The sequence below is a fragment of the Protomyctophum bolini genome (genome assembly GCF_963924005.1).
Source record: "Protomyctophum bolini genome assembly, chromosome: 16".
Taxonomy (NCBI): domain Eukaryota; kingdom Metazoa; phylum Chordata; class Actinopteri; order Myctophiformes; family Myctophidae; genus Protomyctophum; species Protomyctophum bolini.
In genome coordinates this window covers 25,509,293-25,528,429 of record NC_137877.1, presented here as the reverse complement: position 1 = coordinate 25,528,429, position 19,137 = coordinate 25,509,293, and the positions used below count along the sequence as shown (strand labels likewise).

The 19,137-nt window shown below is 41.9% G+C and overlaps 1 protein-coding gene across 4 annotated transcripts in view; it reads left to right on the top strand.

The window, feature by feature from the left end:
• Positions 1–11,115, top strand: part of hdac4 (histone deacetylase 4) — a 207,244-nt gene extending 196,129 nt beyond the window's left edge. For all 4 annotated transcript variants that reach the window (XM_080785448.1, XM_080785446.1, XM_080785449.1 and 1 more), the window contains 3 exons: positions 1,327–1,411; positions 2,931–3,072; positions 4,445–11,115. In XM_080785448.1, the coding sequence (XP_080641574.1) occupies positions 1,327–1,411; positions 2,931–3,072; positions 4,445–4,484 (267 nt within the window). In that variant the 3' untranslated portion in view covers positions 4,485–11,115. The remainder of the gene's footprint in view (positions 1–1,326; positions 1,412–2,930; positions 3,073–4,444) is intronic.
• The last annotated feature ends 8,022 nt before the right edge of the window (positions 11,116–19,137 follow it).

The window sequence follows — 19,137 nt, the reverse complement described above, 5'->3', positions numbered from 1 at the left end:
AAAGTATCCGTCTCTCTGGACCGACTCCCCCCCCCCCCCCCCCCGCCCTCCCACCCTCAACCGGCTATTTGTTTTAATTAAAAGAAAACTTCCAGCCTTGGCTGAGCGAGACCGACCGGCGATCCTTCTTTCCTCCGCTCTCTGGCATCCTCTGAGCCTCTCTACAAAGTCCTCGGTCCAAAACGTTTATTCTTTTTTTGTTTCGTTTTTTTTCTCTCTCGCACTATTTTCCCTTTCTCTATAGCCCTCTCCTTTCAAGTCTTTGTTTTGTTTGTTATCACGAAAGAAAAGGGACGCGTTTTTTTGAGTTTATATATAGAGTTGAGTTGGTCCTGTTTGGGGGGGGGGGTGAAAAAAGGGGGGGTGAGAAAGTGTAGAAAGCGCAGTCGGCCAAGGGGAAATGGAATCATTCCGGATTGGGAAGGCACATTGGGGAATACCCCAGTTTCCTCTGCTTTGTGGCTTGGAGACTGCAGCGGCCTCCTAGCCTTTCTCTGCGATAGGTTTGTGTGTGTGTGTGTGTGTGTCTGTGTGTGTGTGTGTGTGTGTGTGTGTGTGTGTGTGTGTGTGTGTGTGTGTGTGTGTGTGTGTGTGTGTGTGTGTGTGTGTGTGTGTGTGTGTGTGTGTGTGTGTGTGTGTGTGTGTGTGTGTGTGTGTGTGTGTGTGTGCGTGTGAGTGCGTGCGTGCCTGCCTGCGCGCACGTGTGAGAATGGGCAGCTTTTATCATCATACATCTCCTTGTGCCAATATGTGTGTCTTTGGAGTGGGATGCAACACAGAGCACACATTGTCGTTTGTGTCCGAGAGTGATGGAGGCTTGCGGTGAGTGGGAGATTGTGTGTGCATCTGCAGTGGTGGAAACTAAATACATTTACTCAAGTACTGTACTTGAGTACAATTTTGAGTAATTTCTACTTTACTTGAGTATTTCCAATTTCCAGTACTTTTACATCTCAGAGGCCTGCAGTTTTTATTAGCTTGTATTCCCCATCGATGATGTCACTGGAAGACGGTTTCTGAACTGCCCACAGCCCTCCTATGAGACACAGACAGAGTAGAAAAGAATTGCGCCATTTTTTCATGATTATTAGTGAGGACCTATTATATGAAGATAGGTTGAGAAGTGGTCCTTTAAAGAAAACAAATGGGACTTCAGCGGTTCTTTACAACTCGTTCAGAATGTGGCTTGGAAGGGGCGGCTGCTCCACAATGGAGGGGCAACAGTAGCAAATGGACTATCCCCCTTTGTTTGGCGGAATAGCGCAGAAACCTTCCCCATCAACATTTTGGAATCACGTTGCTTTTTTTGTTTTTCCCTCCATCCAGCTGGACCCCCTGCCTGAGGAGCTGTTGCAGCAGAGGCCTAACCTTAACGCTGTCCGCTCCATGGAGACTGTCCTGGAAGCTCACAGTGAGTGGATTGTTTATTTCTTTCGTCTCCACAATTCAACTCCCTAATATGTCCCACTTTACCCCTAGCCTACACAGTATATCTCTGCTGTCGGGAAGAAACCACCGAACTCCAAAATGTTCATTTCTCAGGAAATATAAAATAAATAAATTTTCAGGAAATGAAGAAAGCTTTAGATTTTGAAAATAAAGCAATAATGCCTCATCAAAGTTGGTATTGTGACTTATCAATTACTTGCATAAGATGGGGAGAGGCGGTGGAGTTTGAGGGTCCAATGGGGTTCAGAGATTTTGTCTGAAGCGCTTTTTTATACTTTTCATTGGTTCAATATTTCTTTAACCAACACACAGACGTAAAGCATGTTCAATAGCATTGATTTATGAAAAAGAATATGTAGGTGGTTTCTCTCTGACAGCAACCATACTTCTTCGCATGACAAAGGGTATGGCATTTGGTTTTGCGTTTGGTTCCAGTTCCGGACCAACTTTTATGGTTCTGAACCAATTCATGTTCAGTGGAAAACAAAACAAAAAAACTGAACCAGTTCAACTCCGGTGGAAAACGGGCATCAGTCCTCCAACTTAACCCGGAAACCCGATTCTGTGTCCCAAATTGTGACCCGAGACCGGGGAGAGAATGTTTCCAAGCCGCTTGCAGCGGCGGTTTTCACAGAGTGCACATCAAGTGCAGGCGTCTGTTCTTGTCCTCTTGCCGGATGTGTTGACTGTCCATCTGTGCGGGTGTTTTGGGATGGACCGTCTCTCGGGCTATTGGGAGGGAAAACCATGACTACACTTTCTGGGAGATGTGGTTTAAAAAATACGGCATTGCCGCGTCGCAGACTTCAAAGGGATGTTTTAGAGCTGACACAAAATGAAAATGTAAACATAGCGTGCCTGCGTGCGCATGTTGGGACGGTTTGCAAGTGAAAGTTTTTCCCCCTATGATACTGACGTGCATTCATAGTATATATACAGTATATATATATATATATATATATATATATAATTAATTCTAAATAACAGGTTTATGTTTATTTATGATATCTTGCTGTTTGTTGTGCATGGTGTGGGCTAGAATGCATATCAAACAGCTCATACTATATGATAAATACAGCATCTATACAACATGACATGCAGGAGGAGCGGTGTGTGGAATTGGAATGTGGCCAGTCAGTCAGTCAGTCAGTCAGTCAGTCAGTCAGTCAGTCCAATAACCTGCTTGATTCCTCCACAATTATCTAATACTTGGAGGCAGGACTATACGTGAGTGTGGAAGTTGGGAGTATTTGGAATGACCAGATGGATTCTCTTACCGCTACGTCACGGCCACCCCATCATTATCCACTTTCAACCTGGCATGCCTATTCTTGTACATTGGCTATTTTTGCTTTCGACATATATGACAGAGTATAGGGCCTAAGCTTTCTTCATACACTATTAAATACCGTTGACCTAATCTGTCATTGTTCAACCAGTAGTAACTAGTATTGTTGTGCATGGCGGTGGGTGGCTTGTAGGTAAATACTGGCGCTCGCTGCAGCGCTCCGTCTCTACGCTGGGCTGCTCTCTGAGCGAGGCTCTCAGACAGGAGACGGATGAAGCCGAGACTGTCACGGCGATGGCCTCCTTGTCTGTCGCCAACAAGCACATCACTAAGAGGTACGTTGGTTGCGTGTCTGTCTCTTTGCCCTATTTTTGCCATTGCTATACGCATTATGCCTAAACTTCTTTGCCTTTTTAAGTGGTGCTAGCCCTCCTATTATGCATGTCTAGTCTGTGTGTATGAGCATGGATGAGCATGGAAGTACCACGCCAATACCGCTGGATGGCACTGTTGAGCAGCGACACACACACACACACACACACACACACACACACACACATTTTTTTTCAACTATTTTGAAAACATTTTAACCGATTCCATGCCACCATTGACTTCCGGCACTGTGGAGCCAGTGCCAACAGAATGCACGAGCCATTTTCGAGTCACCGTGAATCTCCTTCTTTAGCGTTAGAAACGCATGAGTTCGCGCTAATATTGTATTGAGCTCCTAACATCGTCCCTCACCTCAATTCCTAGAAAACGCAGCTAAGATCGTGCACAAAGTTTGGGGATTTCAATGACGTAACAAAGTTGCATACCAACGGGGAAAGCGACCAAAAAGCGACTGGACGGTAAATATAAGCGCATTAATTCGGATAATCAAGCACTCAGTTGAATAATTCCACGTAATAGTGTAACGGGTGCACGGTTCTGGAAGATATACACTGTGAGAATAAATACCAGCACTCACGTTGTATCCTTTAGGATTCTTGTTTATCTTTTTTATTTCCCCCAGCAGGCAACAACAGACAGATGGAAGTTTTGGCCGAGTGGCCTTCTTCAACTCTAATCAATGATTAGAGTGGCACAGGAGGTTAAACGCGAGATATCTCGAGAATTGTTCAACTATGTTGAACAATGTTGTGAGCTTTTAGATTGCCTAATTAAACATGTTTTTCAAAATAGTTAAAAAGGCAAATATGTTTAGGGATAAGGCCCTGGCAAAAATAGGCCCCTTAGTCCTCTACTATGTCATTTATTTGAAACGCATATGATATAATATCGCCTCTGTGGCTTACAGTATGTCATGAGTGGGCGTGTTTAAACCTGTGTGTGTGTGTGTGTGTGTGTGTGTGTGTGTGTGTGTGTGTGTGTGTGTGTGTGTGTGTGTGTGTCAAGTTTCAGAGAGGTGCACCTTACCAAAGGCTTAATTAGAAACACACTGAATACATGGAGTACAGATGTTTGCTGCACATAAGCCAGCTCCATTCACAGTTTCACACACACGTACACACACACACACACACACACACACACACACACACACACACACACACAGTCATAATACTCTCTTAGCAGTTTTATCTCATACAATTGCCTGTAGTATGTCGGTAGTTTATAAGCATGATAAAGTACTAGTTCAGCGTTCCATCCTCATTGGGATAAGGTGATGTCTATTATGGTATTTCATTTATTTTGTTCCACCAGGGCTGAGGAGGAACCTATGGAAGAAGAAGCTCCAATGTAAAGAAGCATCTCTTGGCTTTGACCACCACATGACAGAGAGCGCTCTGCATCTCTTGACAGTCCTTTCAACAAAGTCCCAACTCTGTTTCAATTCGAGCCCCCTTCCCCGCGTCTTGCCTCCCCTGCTGTGTCAAGATGGCGTCTTAGCTTGAGAAGGGTGCGGGCCCATCGCAGTGTTGACAAAGGGGACCACGGGGTCTGAAACAGAACACTAAAGGTGCCCCCCATGCATCGCACTCTGTGAGAGTGGACGGATTTGATTGGCATCAGTGTGTAATGTTGTCTCCGTGTCAAGAGGCCAGAGGCCCCCGATTGCCAGGTCCTCAGTGCCTGGGATTTAAGAGGGACATGTTGTTGCGCTGTCCCAACCTTGAGGGCCAGTGCTTTTTAAAAACCACAAGACGGGACTCGTCACTCGACCCCGTCTGCCTCCAAAGCGGTGGATCGTCCGCCGTTGTTGTGGATTAACCGTGTACGTTCGTCTCCATTTCGTATCTTTGTTGCTCTATCTCTCTCGTCTTGCTTTTGTAAAAAAAAAAGAAAACGCAAACGACAGAGCTAATGTTGTAATCGGTGCTCTGCGCTGAGGATGGATAGTTACTGCTCTTCAAGGACATTTGGGGGAGAAATAAGAAAGAACATTTGTAGAATTTGCGACTTTCCAAGGTTTTTTTCGAGAGAAAACTGGACATGAAAGATGGACAGGTAGTCTATTTCCAAGATGGTGGACAGTAAAAGACTGTGAGTTTGTGCCTTTTCTTTATTTTTTTTTATTTTTTTTTTGTTGTCTTTTCAAACCTGGTGAATATTTCACAATGAACTCAAGACATTTGCCTTATGAAAAGAACAAAGAAAACAGGTTTTGGAAAGAGGCCTCTCCCCTGTCACCCCTTCACATTTTCTATCCCTGGCAAGAGTTTCAATGCCTGCACGTTGTTGGCACATAGACTGGAGACCCCTGGCATGTTTACCCATAACTCCCTGTAAACCAGCTTACTGTCCTACTCTGTACCTTAACCACCTCTCCCTCCCAAACTCCCTTTTCTTACCTACCTGCACTTTTATCCCTTTTAGAAGGTAGTTGCCGGCCTTGCAGGTGTTAACATGGTTGGTATGGTGTGGGTTGTTTCACTTAACAAGTAAACGCTAAAATGGTTTAGTATTACTCCATGTAGCCCTTTACCAGATTAGCATTACCTTTACTCAAGGAATTAACTAGCATGCACTGTATTAGGACTGTCCGAAAAGCTATAAGAATGCCCTTCATATGTATAGTAATAAGATACTAAACAAGCCAAAGCATGATGTACTATTGTTTATACAGTATCAGCTGTACCACTTAGTATTTCAAACATATAAGAAAGACTTTCCAGTCACAATTCGTACACTATTCCTAAAATGTTTGCCTGTGGGAAACTGTGGAAACAGTTGTGCCATCATGAACATACAATTTTTCTCTTTATGAGCAAGTTGAATTCAACAGAATATATCATGTGGATCAAAGATTAAGAAAATAAAATAAATGATAATATTCGAAGATTAGAAAATGGAGAACCTGTTTTCTCCAGAGATTTACTCTTTATTGCTAACAATGCAAGTTTGACTATACCACCTTTGATTATGCATAGGGATGTTCCAGAGTCTCCATAGTGATGGCTCAGATATTTGTGTCATCTACTGTATTTCTCCTTGTTCAGCACATCTGCGGCCCAACTGTCAGGTGCTATTGGGCAGGTGTGTTTGTGCACGCACGTGTGCGTGTCTGTTGATGTGTTTGTCTGTGAATGTGTGTGTGTCACATTGTACAAGAAGCTCTCTCTTAGCCTTTGCTTACAGTGACAGTCACTCAATCTGATGGCACATGCGAAGGGCATGCACATAATACATGTATATTTTCACAGGGAGGTTTTGCTTTTCAAACCTTTCCATTCGCCTCTGCAATGAAACATAGGCTACTATGCTAGATAAGCGCATGATAGATATCTTCTTGACGTTTTGGACTTTGCTCAGATTCTGGGGAATGATTGTACAGTTCTCTGGTCTGCTGAATCCCCCCCAAAAACCAAAGTTGTTTTGTTTTGTTTTTTAACTCTTTTTTTTTTACTGTGACTGAGGAATTCCTTCTTTTTCACTTCAGCAGGTAACCAGACGACATTTGGAGTTCCAATCTTATCGTAAGAAACTGATAAAACAGTGAATGTGCCTAGTGAATGTCCAGATATACCATACTTGCCCACGACTTGCCTGCTGTGGCCAGTTGTATGCCCTGCCCACCCCCCAACCTTCTGCCATCTCATGTTTAGCCTCTGGGCAACTACCTTCTCCCATTTTATTTGTTTAAATTGTTCATTTTGACATATCATCTAAAGAGCTAATCAAACATTTATCACATTTCTAAATGAACAGAAAACAGTGCTGTGGTGTTTACAGTTTTTTGACTTTGGGGTATTCCAGCCATGCACTGCAGAATCCTGATAGTTAATTCAACTCAAGAAAGAGTAGTGAACAAATGAAACCAAATGAAGCCGTAAGGGTGCATTTGGTTCCATTTGTGCACTCTGAGTTCCATCAACACTGCTGAGTTGACTGTATGCATTTGTTGACTGCTCAACACATTTCCCTCTCATCTTTGTCTATTTCCCTCTATGCTGGTTGTGTTGTTGTCTCTTTAAGTGGACTCTGTTAACTTTGTATTTTTATTTGTAGTTATTTTTGTACTTTTCCACAAGTTTTCCGGTTTTGTGTACCCCCCCCCCTCTCTCTCTCTCTCTCTCTGTTACATTGTACAGCTGACATACTTCACAACAGGTGAAGTTTCATGTTGTTTCTCTTGGTGGACATTTCATGGTTATGTTTTGTGGGTTATGGTTGTTGTTTTTTTTGGGGGGAGGGGGGTGATACAAATATTTCTACTTTGTATAATTCCAACAATTGTGTATTTACTATACCGTCTGTTCATAGTAGATTTATATATGAAACAATTCTAAGTATATTATATACATATATATATATATATATATGAAATAGTATGATCTTGTTTTGGAAGTTGGTATTTGCAAGGTGACATGTTTCATAGGTCTTAACTCAGGACCTTGCTCTGGGTTGTTGTTGTTGTTGTTGTTGTTGCTCAAAGCACCACTAAAGGCCTATTCATACTCCGAAAAGGTGGTCACCTCAATAGGCCTTAAACTGTCCCTGGCAGCAGTTGGTCGTGTGTTGAGTAGCGTTAGCGTAGCATCCCATAAAGTAACATTGATGGCTGGCTTTTGACTATTGTCATCCCATGAATGCCATTTTAGGAGTGCCATCACTCGTCACCCGCCGAAACACACATGCCACAAACGATCCCACATTACGCCATCTTTTTTTTTTTTTTTTTTTTTTTACTTATGTAATGTTAGTTTCCTGGAAAGAAAAATAATATAACGGAGGAAAATGTGAGTTAATTTCCCCACTGACAACAATACTGTATAGTTGAGATATTTTACAAGACACTTAAGTCTCACTGGTCCGTGAGTCAGACATTAACGTCTAAAAAATGGCCGGTATGGCCGGTATTCTTTCTTGGAAACCAACAATAGCACTTTTATATCAACCAATCACGCTACAACTGCAATGAAGTTAGCGGTCTAGCATGAAACATAAAACACATAATCACAGTTCCTATCTAGTCTCTGGGTTTCTCCATCTTACTCTAATGTGTAGAGTATATCTGGCAAACCCATCCTCAAGCTTCTACTTGTATGACAGTGCCTGGCACCGAAATGAACGGCAACGCGTTGTGAGCTTGTAGATCGGCTATTTTTGGTGTGCGACACTATCGTACGACAGAGCCTAAATTTGGCATTAAGAAGGACATGCAGACATGAAGGGTGGGATTGAATTCGAACAGAGCCATGGACTCCCCCCTCTGCTGCCAACAGTAAATCACTGTGAAACGGCCTAGCCAATGATTGCACAAGATAATCGCTTATGTTCTTATCTGGCCAAATGTCACCAGTTCTAATTTAAATCAACAATACTGTAAAATGATCATCGCATGTGCATGATATGAATTGCCTCGTCATGCATTAGATCTGTAAAAACAAAAAGATGGCTGTGCTGGCCACCAAGCCCAAAAGATGATTTGTGTCCAGAAGGTCACAGGTTGACTGTCCCTGCTCGACTCGTCCACTCAAATTCACACGTGAACCGGTGTGAACTCTGAGAATTTATTTGGTAGAAACAAATACCTAATTATACCGTGCATAATACAGCAACTTAATCTCCGTAATCAGAAACAAAAATCCTAGAAATGTAGCTTTTAAAGAAAAGGACTTTTCTCTATTATGATTGTAACAGGGACTGGCCCATATTGACAGTGGTGTAAAAAGTCTCCTGTGAGTTGACCCAAACCAGCAGCCGTGTCCCACTGCTAAATCTCAGCCATTCCACCCTTCATATAGCCTCCCCATCCCCCACAAAACACCCCCCAACACCCCAACAGATAACCAGGGAGGTCAGAGGTCTATTTCTAGATTCTCCTTCCTGTTTCTGTCATCTTCCACTTTGTAAACTCACAAGACTTAATTTAATTTTCGAGGAATGCGGCGGACTTTGATCCGAGATAGCAGGAATCCTTGTTTGAGATCGTTGGGGTTAACGTTAGGGTTAACACTGGGTACATGGGAAATATGCACAATGTAAGCTTTTCTTAAAAGGGGCATTATGGAGCATTAAATGTTTAGTCCTTTATGGGTTACCTTTCTGTGTATTCTTCTACAGTACCAACCCCACACACACACACACACACACGCACGCACGCACACGCACACACGCACGCACGCACACACACACACACACACACACACACACACACACACACACACACACACAGTTTACCATGGTGTGTTTTCCCAAAAGGACCCCGTTTCATAGACGATAAGGATAAGCTTTTAAATATCACAATCATTAGAATCTCAAATAACTTCACAGGCATATTATGTTGTTATTGTATTTTCATGCAATGATAACATAACTTTGGAAGATATACCCTCTGCAGCGGCTGGTTAAATATGATGAGTAGCTTTGGTCCAATCTACCCAAATATTTGTTTGAAAGAAAATACTTAACTTAAAAGCTAATAGATTTATTTTGTATTTATTTTTTTATAATTTAAACAATCACACACTGTTGTAGATTTTAGTTAACCACTTAAGCCCTATACAAAAAAGAATCACAGATCTATAATGTCAAGGTTGTAATCTGATATTTTAGAAAATTGCCCAAAAATATATTTTACATTTCTTGAACATGACTGCCTATAGATGGTATTTTGAGGTGGTACAGTATATACATAACCCTCTGTGTATGAGATGGGTTTTGGTATAATTCAGCTCAGAAGAACATCCCCCGACAAAATCCACTGTACAGTGTTTCTCCAGCCTGAACCTTTTGTGATGGCTGATAAATTTAATTTAATTTAGGACTACCTGTCTGCCGTTACAGGTAGTCTAAACACAATGCCATGTCCTATACATAAAACAACATTCCATGTTTTATATATATATATATATATATATATATATATATACTGTGTGTGTGTGTGTGTGTGTGTGTGTCATCATCATTTCCATTATTTTATTGGGGGGCATTGCCTTTGTTGAACATTTCCTTGGCCCACGATGTTGTCTGTCTGTGTCTGTCCGGCCAGGCTGAAGGATTGTCTCCTGTTTATTTAGGTGGCCTGGTTGGATTCCTCTTCAATGTCCCTTGCCTGCCACCTCTGTCTGTCTGTCTGTCTGTCTCTCTCTCTCTCTCTCTCTCTCTCTCTCTCTCTCTCTCTCTCCCTCTCCGTCTCCCTCTCTCTGTATCTCTTCTCTCTCTCTGCATGGTTCGTACGTCAGCATGCATACCTGTCTGTCTGTCTCTATCCCATCATATATATATCTGCACAACGGAAAGAGCACTGAAGGACAATTGTACTTTGATTGCATCCCAGCATTTGTTTTAGTTTAGTTTGTTCGTAAGGGGATGTTTTACGTGCTTTGTCAGATGTGTTATTTTTTTTTCTTTTTTTTACCTGTATAAATAAGGAATCAACAAAACCGAATGAAACTTTTGAACATTTTACAACCACAAAAGAAATATTTTACCTAGCACTACGTACCTAGCACACAGACAATAGAATTCATTGTATTTATGTAGAAAACCATTTGTTCTAGGGGGTTGTGTGTGACGTTACATGAATGTCGACATCGGAATAGACCAACTGTTTTTTTGTTTTTGTTTTTCATGCCAGGTATGTTTTGGGTTTTGTGTGCGGGTCTGGCAAGACGTTTGTTAAGATTTTTTTTTTTTCTTTTTGTCATTTCGGGACTTATCGAAGGGCTCAATCCAGACGCCTGGTCTTATCATTTGTTATGGTCCATTCCACTACTTAAGCCAGTTATATCTATGACCACTGTGGTTAAAAAAAAGAAATGGTTCTAGGTTTACAAATGTATGAAATGCGTATTCATTTTTTAATTATTATTGGTTATGTTTTTGACTTGTTCCACCATTGTTACAGAATAGTACTTTTTCTCTGGGGAACCTTTGCTCTAACATGTTGTCTTTGACATCTACAATATAAAGTATCATGTTTTGAAAAATGTGTGTGTGTGTGTGTGTGTGTGTGTGTGTGTGTGTGTGTGTGTGTGTGTGTGTGTGTGTGTGTGTGTGTGTGTGTGTGTGCGTGTGCTTGCGCGTGTGCGTGTGTGCACGCGGACCACCCATGAAATGCACTGAAAGACACTTACATTTATTTACATTAGGTGTAAGAAATGATGCTATTGAGGTGATCTATCCTAACTGTTCCAATCATCCCACAATTTACAGTAGGTACTTGGCAATTATCTACATGAATCATTTCATTTATCACATTTATTAAAATTAATATTTTTTCATAATTGATTGAATCGATTAGTTCAATTAGCTAATCGATTGAATGTAATGTGTGTATTTAGATCCACACATTTGATGACAAGATAGATTTTGTCAGCTGCAAAGGCGTCTTTTGGGTCTTCAGGAGATATGGCAATGGGCTCTGCACACGGAATAACTTCCTACTTCCGGGCCGCTTCCCTACTTCCTTCACAGACATGTGTTGTAATTTATATAAGCCTTTTATTGTACCATTAATATATTAACTACTTTCAGAGTGTTAACTTTGGGAATGCCATAGGCGAACATTTTCTCTTTTCGCCACAAATAGCGACGCATTGACAGCTTGTAGATCAACTATTCTCGCTATTTTAGAAATGGAGCTTAAGTGGTAACCAATTTCTAGCCAACCCCTATTTCTTTCTGAAATTACGCCTCTGCAGTGTTGCTACATGGAAGCACAAGGAGCCACCATCACCAACCTGGAGAATGGCAACCGATGGAGTCCCACTGCAGTAGCTGCGAGCAGGATCAGTCACCCATTTGGAGGGGTCGAGGGTCAACGCCGGTGTCCAAATAAACAGAGGAGAATCCCTATTGGTGGTGGAACTAAAGTTAAGACAACATTCCAAATGCAAACACGGCCAAGCCCTCCGTAGCGCGCTCAAATAAACAGGAGCTCTGCTCTCAAGTCAAGCTATGGGACGGAGAGACGGACTCTTGAGACTGTACTAATGTAACCAGTTGGACCCTTATGGACATTGTGTTATTTGTTGAAAGTAACTAAGTACATTTACTTAAAGGAGAATTCCATACTAAAAGGCTTTCTTACCTTTCTTTGTAGTTCCATTTCCACCATTTCCGCAATTTCCGCAATTTCCATTTCCGCATTTCCGCAATTTCCATTTCCACCATTTCCGCAATTACAATTTCCGCAATTGCAATTTCCGCAATTTCCGCAATTTCCATTTCCAACTATTAATGGCAGCTGGGTTTCATCATTCAAATAAAATAGAATTCTGTCCGTTTAGCTATAAAATTATGTCAGGGAATAGGGATACACAGTATATGTCTTTCATTTGCATTGCATCTCCCCCCCCCCCCCCAAGCTTTTATTTTCGTTCGAGTAATAGTACAACTCTAATAGTATTACTTATAATAATGTAATTAAAGATAACTTCATTCAGATTTATTTATTTTTATTTCATTTTCCAGATTTTTTTTTCTTCTTTTTTTTAGATTTTCATTGGTGGGCCAGTCATAATGGTCCCGCGGGCCTGATGTGGCCCGCGGGCCTGAGGTTGAGTATCACTGCCATAGCCCCATTCAATTCAATGCAATTCATTGAGGACTTATGGTAGGGGAAATAGCCAAGGAGTTTTTGCACAAAAAAACACCTGGAGCTACTAGTTACTTTGTAGATTTTGATTATTATGACAAAACACACATTAACTATGCATAAACAATGCAACGTATTGTGTGTTTGTAGCTATTTTCAAAAGATTTTTTGAAACATTTGGAATCTTGAAATATGGAACATTCTGCGTAATGAGTACTTTTTACTTTTGGTACTTGAAGTACATTTTGAAGCCAATACTTTTGGACTTTTACTCAAGTAAAAGTAGAATTCTGGACTTGTACTTGATATTTAACTATTTATATATTCCAATATTGCAGTATTGATACTTTTACTTAAGGAAAGAAATGTGAGTGCATTTTGCACCACTGACTTTTGTACATTCTGTTAAATTAACAAGCTCCGAGTTCGAGTCATCATAAATCAGGGAGGTTTTGAAAAGGCAAACGTTCCTTGTTGAAGGCATGCGAATAGGACCTCTTCTCTGGTTCCTGGAGAGCATAGCGGGGCAAACGGAGACGTGAGGAACAATATTTACTGTCCTGCAGAAGTGAAAAGGGCTCCCGTAAGTCGACAAAGGTGACACAAAGGTCTGGAATGTGCCTCTTTTAGGGTCGGGACGTTGTAACGTGATCGGGGGGAGGGGGGGCAAACTGTCCGCGTCCGCGTCGCCTCTTGCTCACCCGGGCCAACATTCAACTGTTATTATGACTAACAAACGTTCAATGCATCGTCCTCAATATACGCGGAGAGAGACACACGTGACCTCTGTGACCTTTTGGGGGAGGTCACGCCAGAAATTGTGAAACTTTTGCTTCTGAAACCGAATCCCGCAAGATGGCCGCCTTCTCAGCCACAACAAAAGGCCCATGAAAGACAGTCAGGATCGAAACTCAGGGAAAACCCCTGTCTATTTTTCCTCCGGTTTACCCCACAATGACATTGTGGGGTCTGTGGTATCTCTCTTGCCTTGCTCATCCCCCTATCAGCCCATGCCGCTGTCACTTAGCTCTGTCATTATCCAGCCACCCATCTTCATAAAAAAGGCCTCATCCTCCCAAATGGCACCCATCACCGTGCTTTTTTAATTGCAGGTCTCGCTTGACAGTAAATGGCAACGAGGCTTTGGCCAGCTGCACAGATGACAAGCAACTCTAATTACAGATCAGTTTTATTAGACTCTCTTGGACTCCGTGATTGCGTAACACACTGTGGCAGGCAATAACATTAGCTCCATTTGAAAAGATAAAATCCAAAACCGCCCCATATATATGTTTTGGAAAGAAACATGAATCTAAAGTGGTTTGAACCGCTGTAGTTGGACCTCAGCACTGGGCCAGCGCTTGTAAACACGGCACATTTTCAATACAGTCTCATCTAGTTGTTTGGAACACATGCCCCTTTTGGTTATGCCATACCTGATGAGCCCATTGTCAGAGTAGGCTACTTAGTGCAGCACCCATACTTGGTGAGAAGCCTATGACGTCAGAACTATGGCTTCCAGAGGTCTTCAATATGTCCGTGCACGGACAAATGTGTCCGTGGCAAAGACTTGGCCGTATCCGTAGACAAATTTTCATTCCATTATAATGTTCTTATTTTGATCATAGACACAAATACTGAATGTCAAGTCTCCAGGTTTTCTTCATAATATGTATGACACTTATTTACTATGGCATATTAGGAGTCCAACTAGTACTAGTGGTTCTCAAATTTGTTTTTATTTGCAAGGACCCCCTTATAGGTCCATTTGGTTCCATTTGAACACTCTCAGAGTTACAGACCTTCAAGGCTAGCTCTTTTGCGTTTCTGGTAATATTGTCCACTCATTTTGTATGGCAAAAGCTTTCGTTGTGACAAAATGACCACCACAAACCAGCATGGCGATGACCCCTGATGGCTTCATATTGATGACCTCAGGTATCAGGGATCATTAGACAGACAGATATATGCAGATATTCTGTGAATGTATCTAGATTTATAAGATTTTTGGAATGACGAAATCTAAGACGGACTGGTGTCTCGGATAGAGGAGAGCAGGCCACTATATCATATTTCAGAACCAGCCTATTGTGACAAAACAATTAGATTGTGTTACTGGTATGTTTAAATCCTGTACCTATGTTATAATCCTGTGATCGCGTTGTGCAAGTGAGGAGACAATTCATTGCAATTTAGTACTAATTAGTTGCTTCTCGTCGGATCGGTTGTGTGACGTGAGTGCAATCCCCCCCCCCCCCCCCCCCCCCCCACACGTCTCTCTCTCTCTCTCTCTCTCTCTCTCTCTCATTAGCAGGCAACAGAGCATGCACTATCCCTCTCTGTTTCTGGCGCCCCCTACTGGTACTAATAAGTCATATACTCGTGCTCATTGCCAATGCCACATAGGTGGACACATACACGGACACGGACATTGCTGGTTGTAGGAGTGGTTGCACCACTCAAAAAGTACAATATTTGCCTCTGAGATGTATAAGGTAGCCTAAGTGTATTAAAATATTCAAGTAAAGTAGAAGTTTTTCAAATACTGTATATACTGTGTACTCAAGTACAGTAGCCTACTAGTAATTGTACTTAGTTACTTAATCACTTTCCACCACTGCAGGCACAGCAAAAACAGCAGCAGCAAAATAGTACAAATATGCATTGGTCAACATTAAGCAGACAAGACAGACATGGGATAGGGAATATTAGCGTGTCGGGAAACAGCTGCATGCATCATGTGAGAATGCGGGCGATGAGTCCTTGAAAACTGACTTGGGGATAAAATTGTCCAGTTTTAGTGTATCCAGTGTTTTTTGTAGATTGTTCCAGTCCTGCAGCAGGCCAAAACCAATAATCCCTCGAACAGTTGAAACAGAATTGTATCATTAATGTTCCAGTTCCGTCTTCACGGTTTCCTATTGTGAATGTGAGTGGTTCCTGACGTTTTCTGGATCAGGGCCCACTTCAAAATCTCGAAGGTCGTATGCGACCCGCCCACCGGACCACTTTACATTTCAGACTTTTTCTTGTGACTTGAGCATTTCTACATTGTGGTATTGGTACTTTTACTCAAGTGCAGAAGCAATGGAAACGTGTGGCCTGTTGGCTCAATCTCAGAGTGCTTACAGGGTTAAAAGCATGGCAAGAAATAAGAATAAAAAGTTAAAAACAGCATATGCAACAATCAATTTCGTGGGACCCAGCTTGGCTAACCTAAAAGGGTCAAGTTTAAACTAAGAGAAAGAAAAAGTTAAGGGAATGATTTTCACTCTGAATGGATATCCCACCAGCCTGGCTGGGCTGGGGATGGGACCGCCGGTCCATCCCATGTTGTGTATTTGAAAAGCTGCGTGGCGTTTGCTTGTCTTGCCATGTGTTTAGTCTAATGTTAAGCAGCCACTGAGAGAGAGAGAGAGAGAGAGAGAGAGAAAACAGGCTAAGGACACACAAGGAAGTCCACACACAGCAGGGTGGACGGAGAGACGCGGAGGCCACGGGGAACCGTTTAAAACAAAACACTGTCAGTGCCGCCAGGTCAAAGCCAGTGGAGGAAAAAGTACTCAAAGTTTTTTTACTTAAATGTATTAATAATACTGCACTGTAGAAATACTCCGTTACATGTAAAAGTTCGGATTTCAAAATGTACTTGACTAAAAGTACCAAAGTATTGGTATCAAAATGTACTTCAAGTACTAAAAGTAAAAGTACTCATTATTCAGAATGTCTCTTTTCAAGTTTTCAAATGTATAAACATCCTTTGAAAATAGCAGAAGCAAACAATGTGTCACATCGCGATGCATTGTGAGCTTGTAGATCGGCCGAAATGTATTGGGCTGAAGTGCATGTGGTTATTGTATGTTTTGTCATAATCTACAAGGAAACTAGTAACTAAAAAACAATACATTATTTGCCTAGTTTTAGTTTACTTTAGTGTTTCACACTTTTTTAGGCCAACTCTACATGCACCGTTATGCTTCATTGATTGATTCATTGAACATTTTATTTCACAGTATGCAGAATGATGTACAAATATACACAAATATACATCATGCATTGTATGCTATGGCTTAAATGGAGCTGATTGCCGAAGTTCAGGATCAGGACCACACCTCCAATCCAGCTACCTCCACGTCGTATCAAGCCACCTCCAATCCAGCTACCTCCACGTCGTATCAAACCACCTCCAATCCAGCTACCTCCAGGCTCCAGGTCGTATCAAGCCACCTCCAATCCAGCTACCTCCAGGCTCCACGTCGTATCAAGCCACCTCCAATTGTGTCACCTCCGCCCATACAGTATATAAAGGCACCTCTAACCTACGGTTCTCCCTTTGTTCTCACTTTCCTCACACCCCTCCTCCCCCCTCCCTAATTCTCATCCTACCTCTCCTTTTTTTTTTTTTTTTTACAGGTCCCTGACGGGGCTTCGTTCCTTGTGCCCGGGAGCCACGGCGGATCCCCGAAGCCTCCGGCCTCACCACGGCTTAAGTTACCTGATGACCAGCTGGATGGGCTGATGGGCTGTCGTGCAGGGTCGTCTTCATTTCTGTTCATTATTCGGTTCGTTAACCGGTATTCTTCTTTTTGTTAATACACTTTGTTAAACTTCATTAGTTGGTGGTGTGGTCCTTGATAGTGAACCACTTTCAACCCAGTATTATTTTGGATATGTCATTATATGCGAAAATAATCTTCAAAAATAGATATTCAAAAATAGCATGTGAGCTTGTAGATCGGCTGTTTTTGCATGACGAGGCTTGAGTAGGCCTAGTTGATACAAGATTCAGTTTAGTATATTTTGTACATATGCAGGGTTTTGTTTACAAAAAAAACATTGGGTGGACCTTTTTCTTAACCACCTACAAGCTCACAACGCATTGCAACGCAACACCTTGTGACTTGTGAGCTAGTAGAGATGTACAAAACACATTTTTAATTAGAAAAATAGGAATGCCGGGGTTAATGTGGTGTAACATACATGTTTAATTAAATTGTTAAACTGGGATATTAAGCATGAGGTCAGACATGCTGCACACTTTCCCAAAAAGGAAATGCATACCGGTATTATATTTAATTCAGTCAAACCTGAAGCAGAGATAAAACACATCGCCAAAATAATACATGAACCACCAGAGGGGGGATATCCAAAGTAGAGGCATATATTACCCCCCCCCCCCCCCCCGCCATCTCAACTGTGTGTGTGTGTGTGTGTGTGTGTGTGTGTGTGTGTGTGTGTGTGTGTGTGTGTGTGTGTGTGTGTGTGTGTGTGTGTGTGTGTGTGTGTGTGTGTGTGTGCGCACGTCTGAGTCTGATAGCTCCCCATTAGTGTCTGCGTTTCAGCCACATTTTTCACATTAGCTCCCACACCTCCTGCATGGAACAAACCATGAGAAAAGAAAATGCCCCAATTTATGCCTGTTGTGTTAGCCAGAATTATACAGGTGACCTATCACCTCTCCAAAAGACCAGATCAGAAATGGTGGTAGAGAGAGAGAGAGAGAAGGGGAGGAGAGGAAAGGATTTACCCCCTCGGTGCAGGTTTAATTTTAGCTCTGCTCACATCACTGGTACCCACAATTCCCTGAGGCTGAACTAATCTAGTAAAAAAAGGAGACTGTATGTTTTGTTCTGTAGTGTAGGGTACTAACGCATAAGGAACACATTACCACATTGGTGAGTATTCCCCCTCACACATGCACGCATGCACGCACGCACGCACGCACGCACGCACGTACGCACGCACGTACGCACACACGCACGCACGCACGCACGTACGCACACAAAAGCTGCAAAGTGATTTCCATGTCAAAGAAATATCCAAAATCATTTTGTGCTTCAAAGTATTTGTTTATCGTTATTGTTCTGGAGGTAGTAGGCCTACTGTTGTTTAGGTAAACAAAGGTTGATGGCTTTTCTTTTTCTCAAAATTCTTAATAATTTATCATGCATCACTTCACATATAATTTGCAGATTAAAGCTGTAATCAGTGTGATGTCATGATACACATGATGGTTGTACCAAATGACAAACACTGCAAATGTCTGTGTGTGTGTGTGTATATATATATATATATATATATATATATATATATATATATATATATATATACATGTGTTAGTTTGTTTGTTTAGGCTGCCACTAGGGGGCTTGCATAAACAGTATAGTGGTTCTCAAACTTTTTTCAATTTCAATGACCTCCATTAGCTCCATGATTCAAGAGTGTACACATTATTTGCATCTGTTATGGAACCCCCTCAGGAAGCCCTGAGTGTCCCTGAACCCCACGTTGGGGACCAGTGATATAGTGCGGTAGTTCTAAAACTTTTTCATGTCAAGGACCTGCTATATTTAGCCACGGACCACCATCTGAAAAGGTTTTGTGCTAAGGACACAGTTCAAAAATAGCAGAT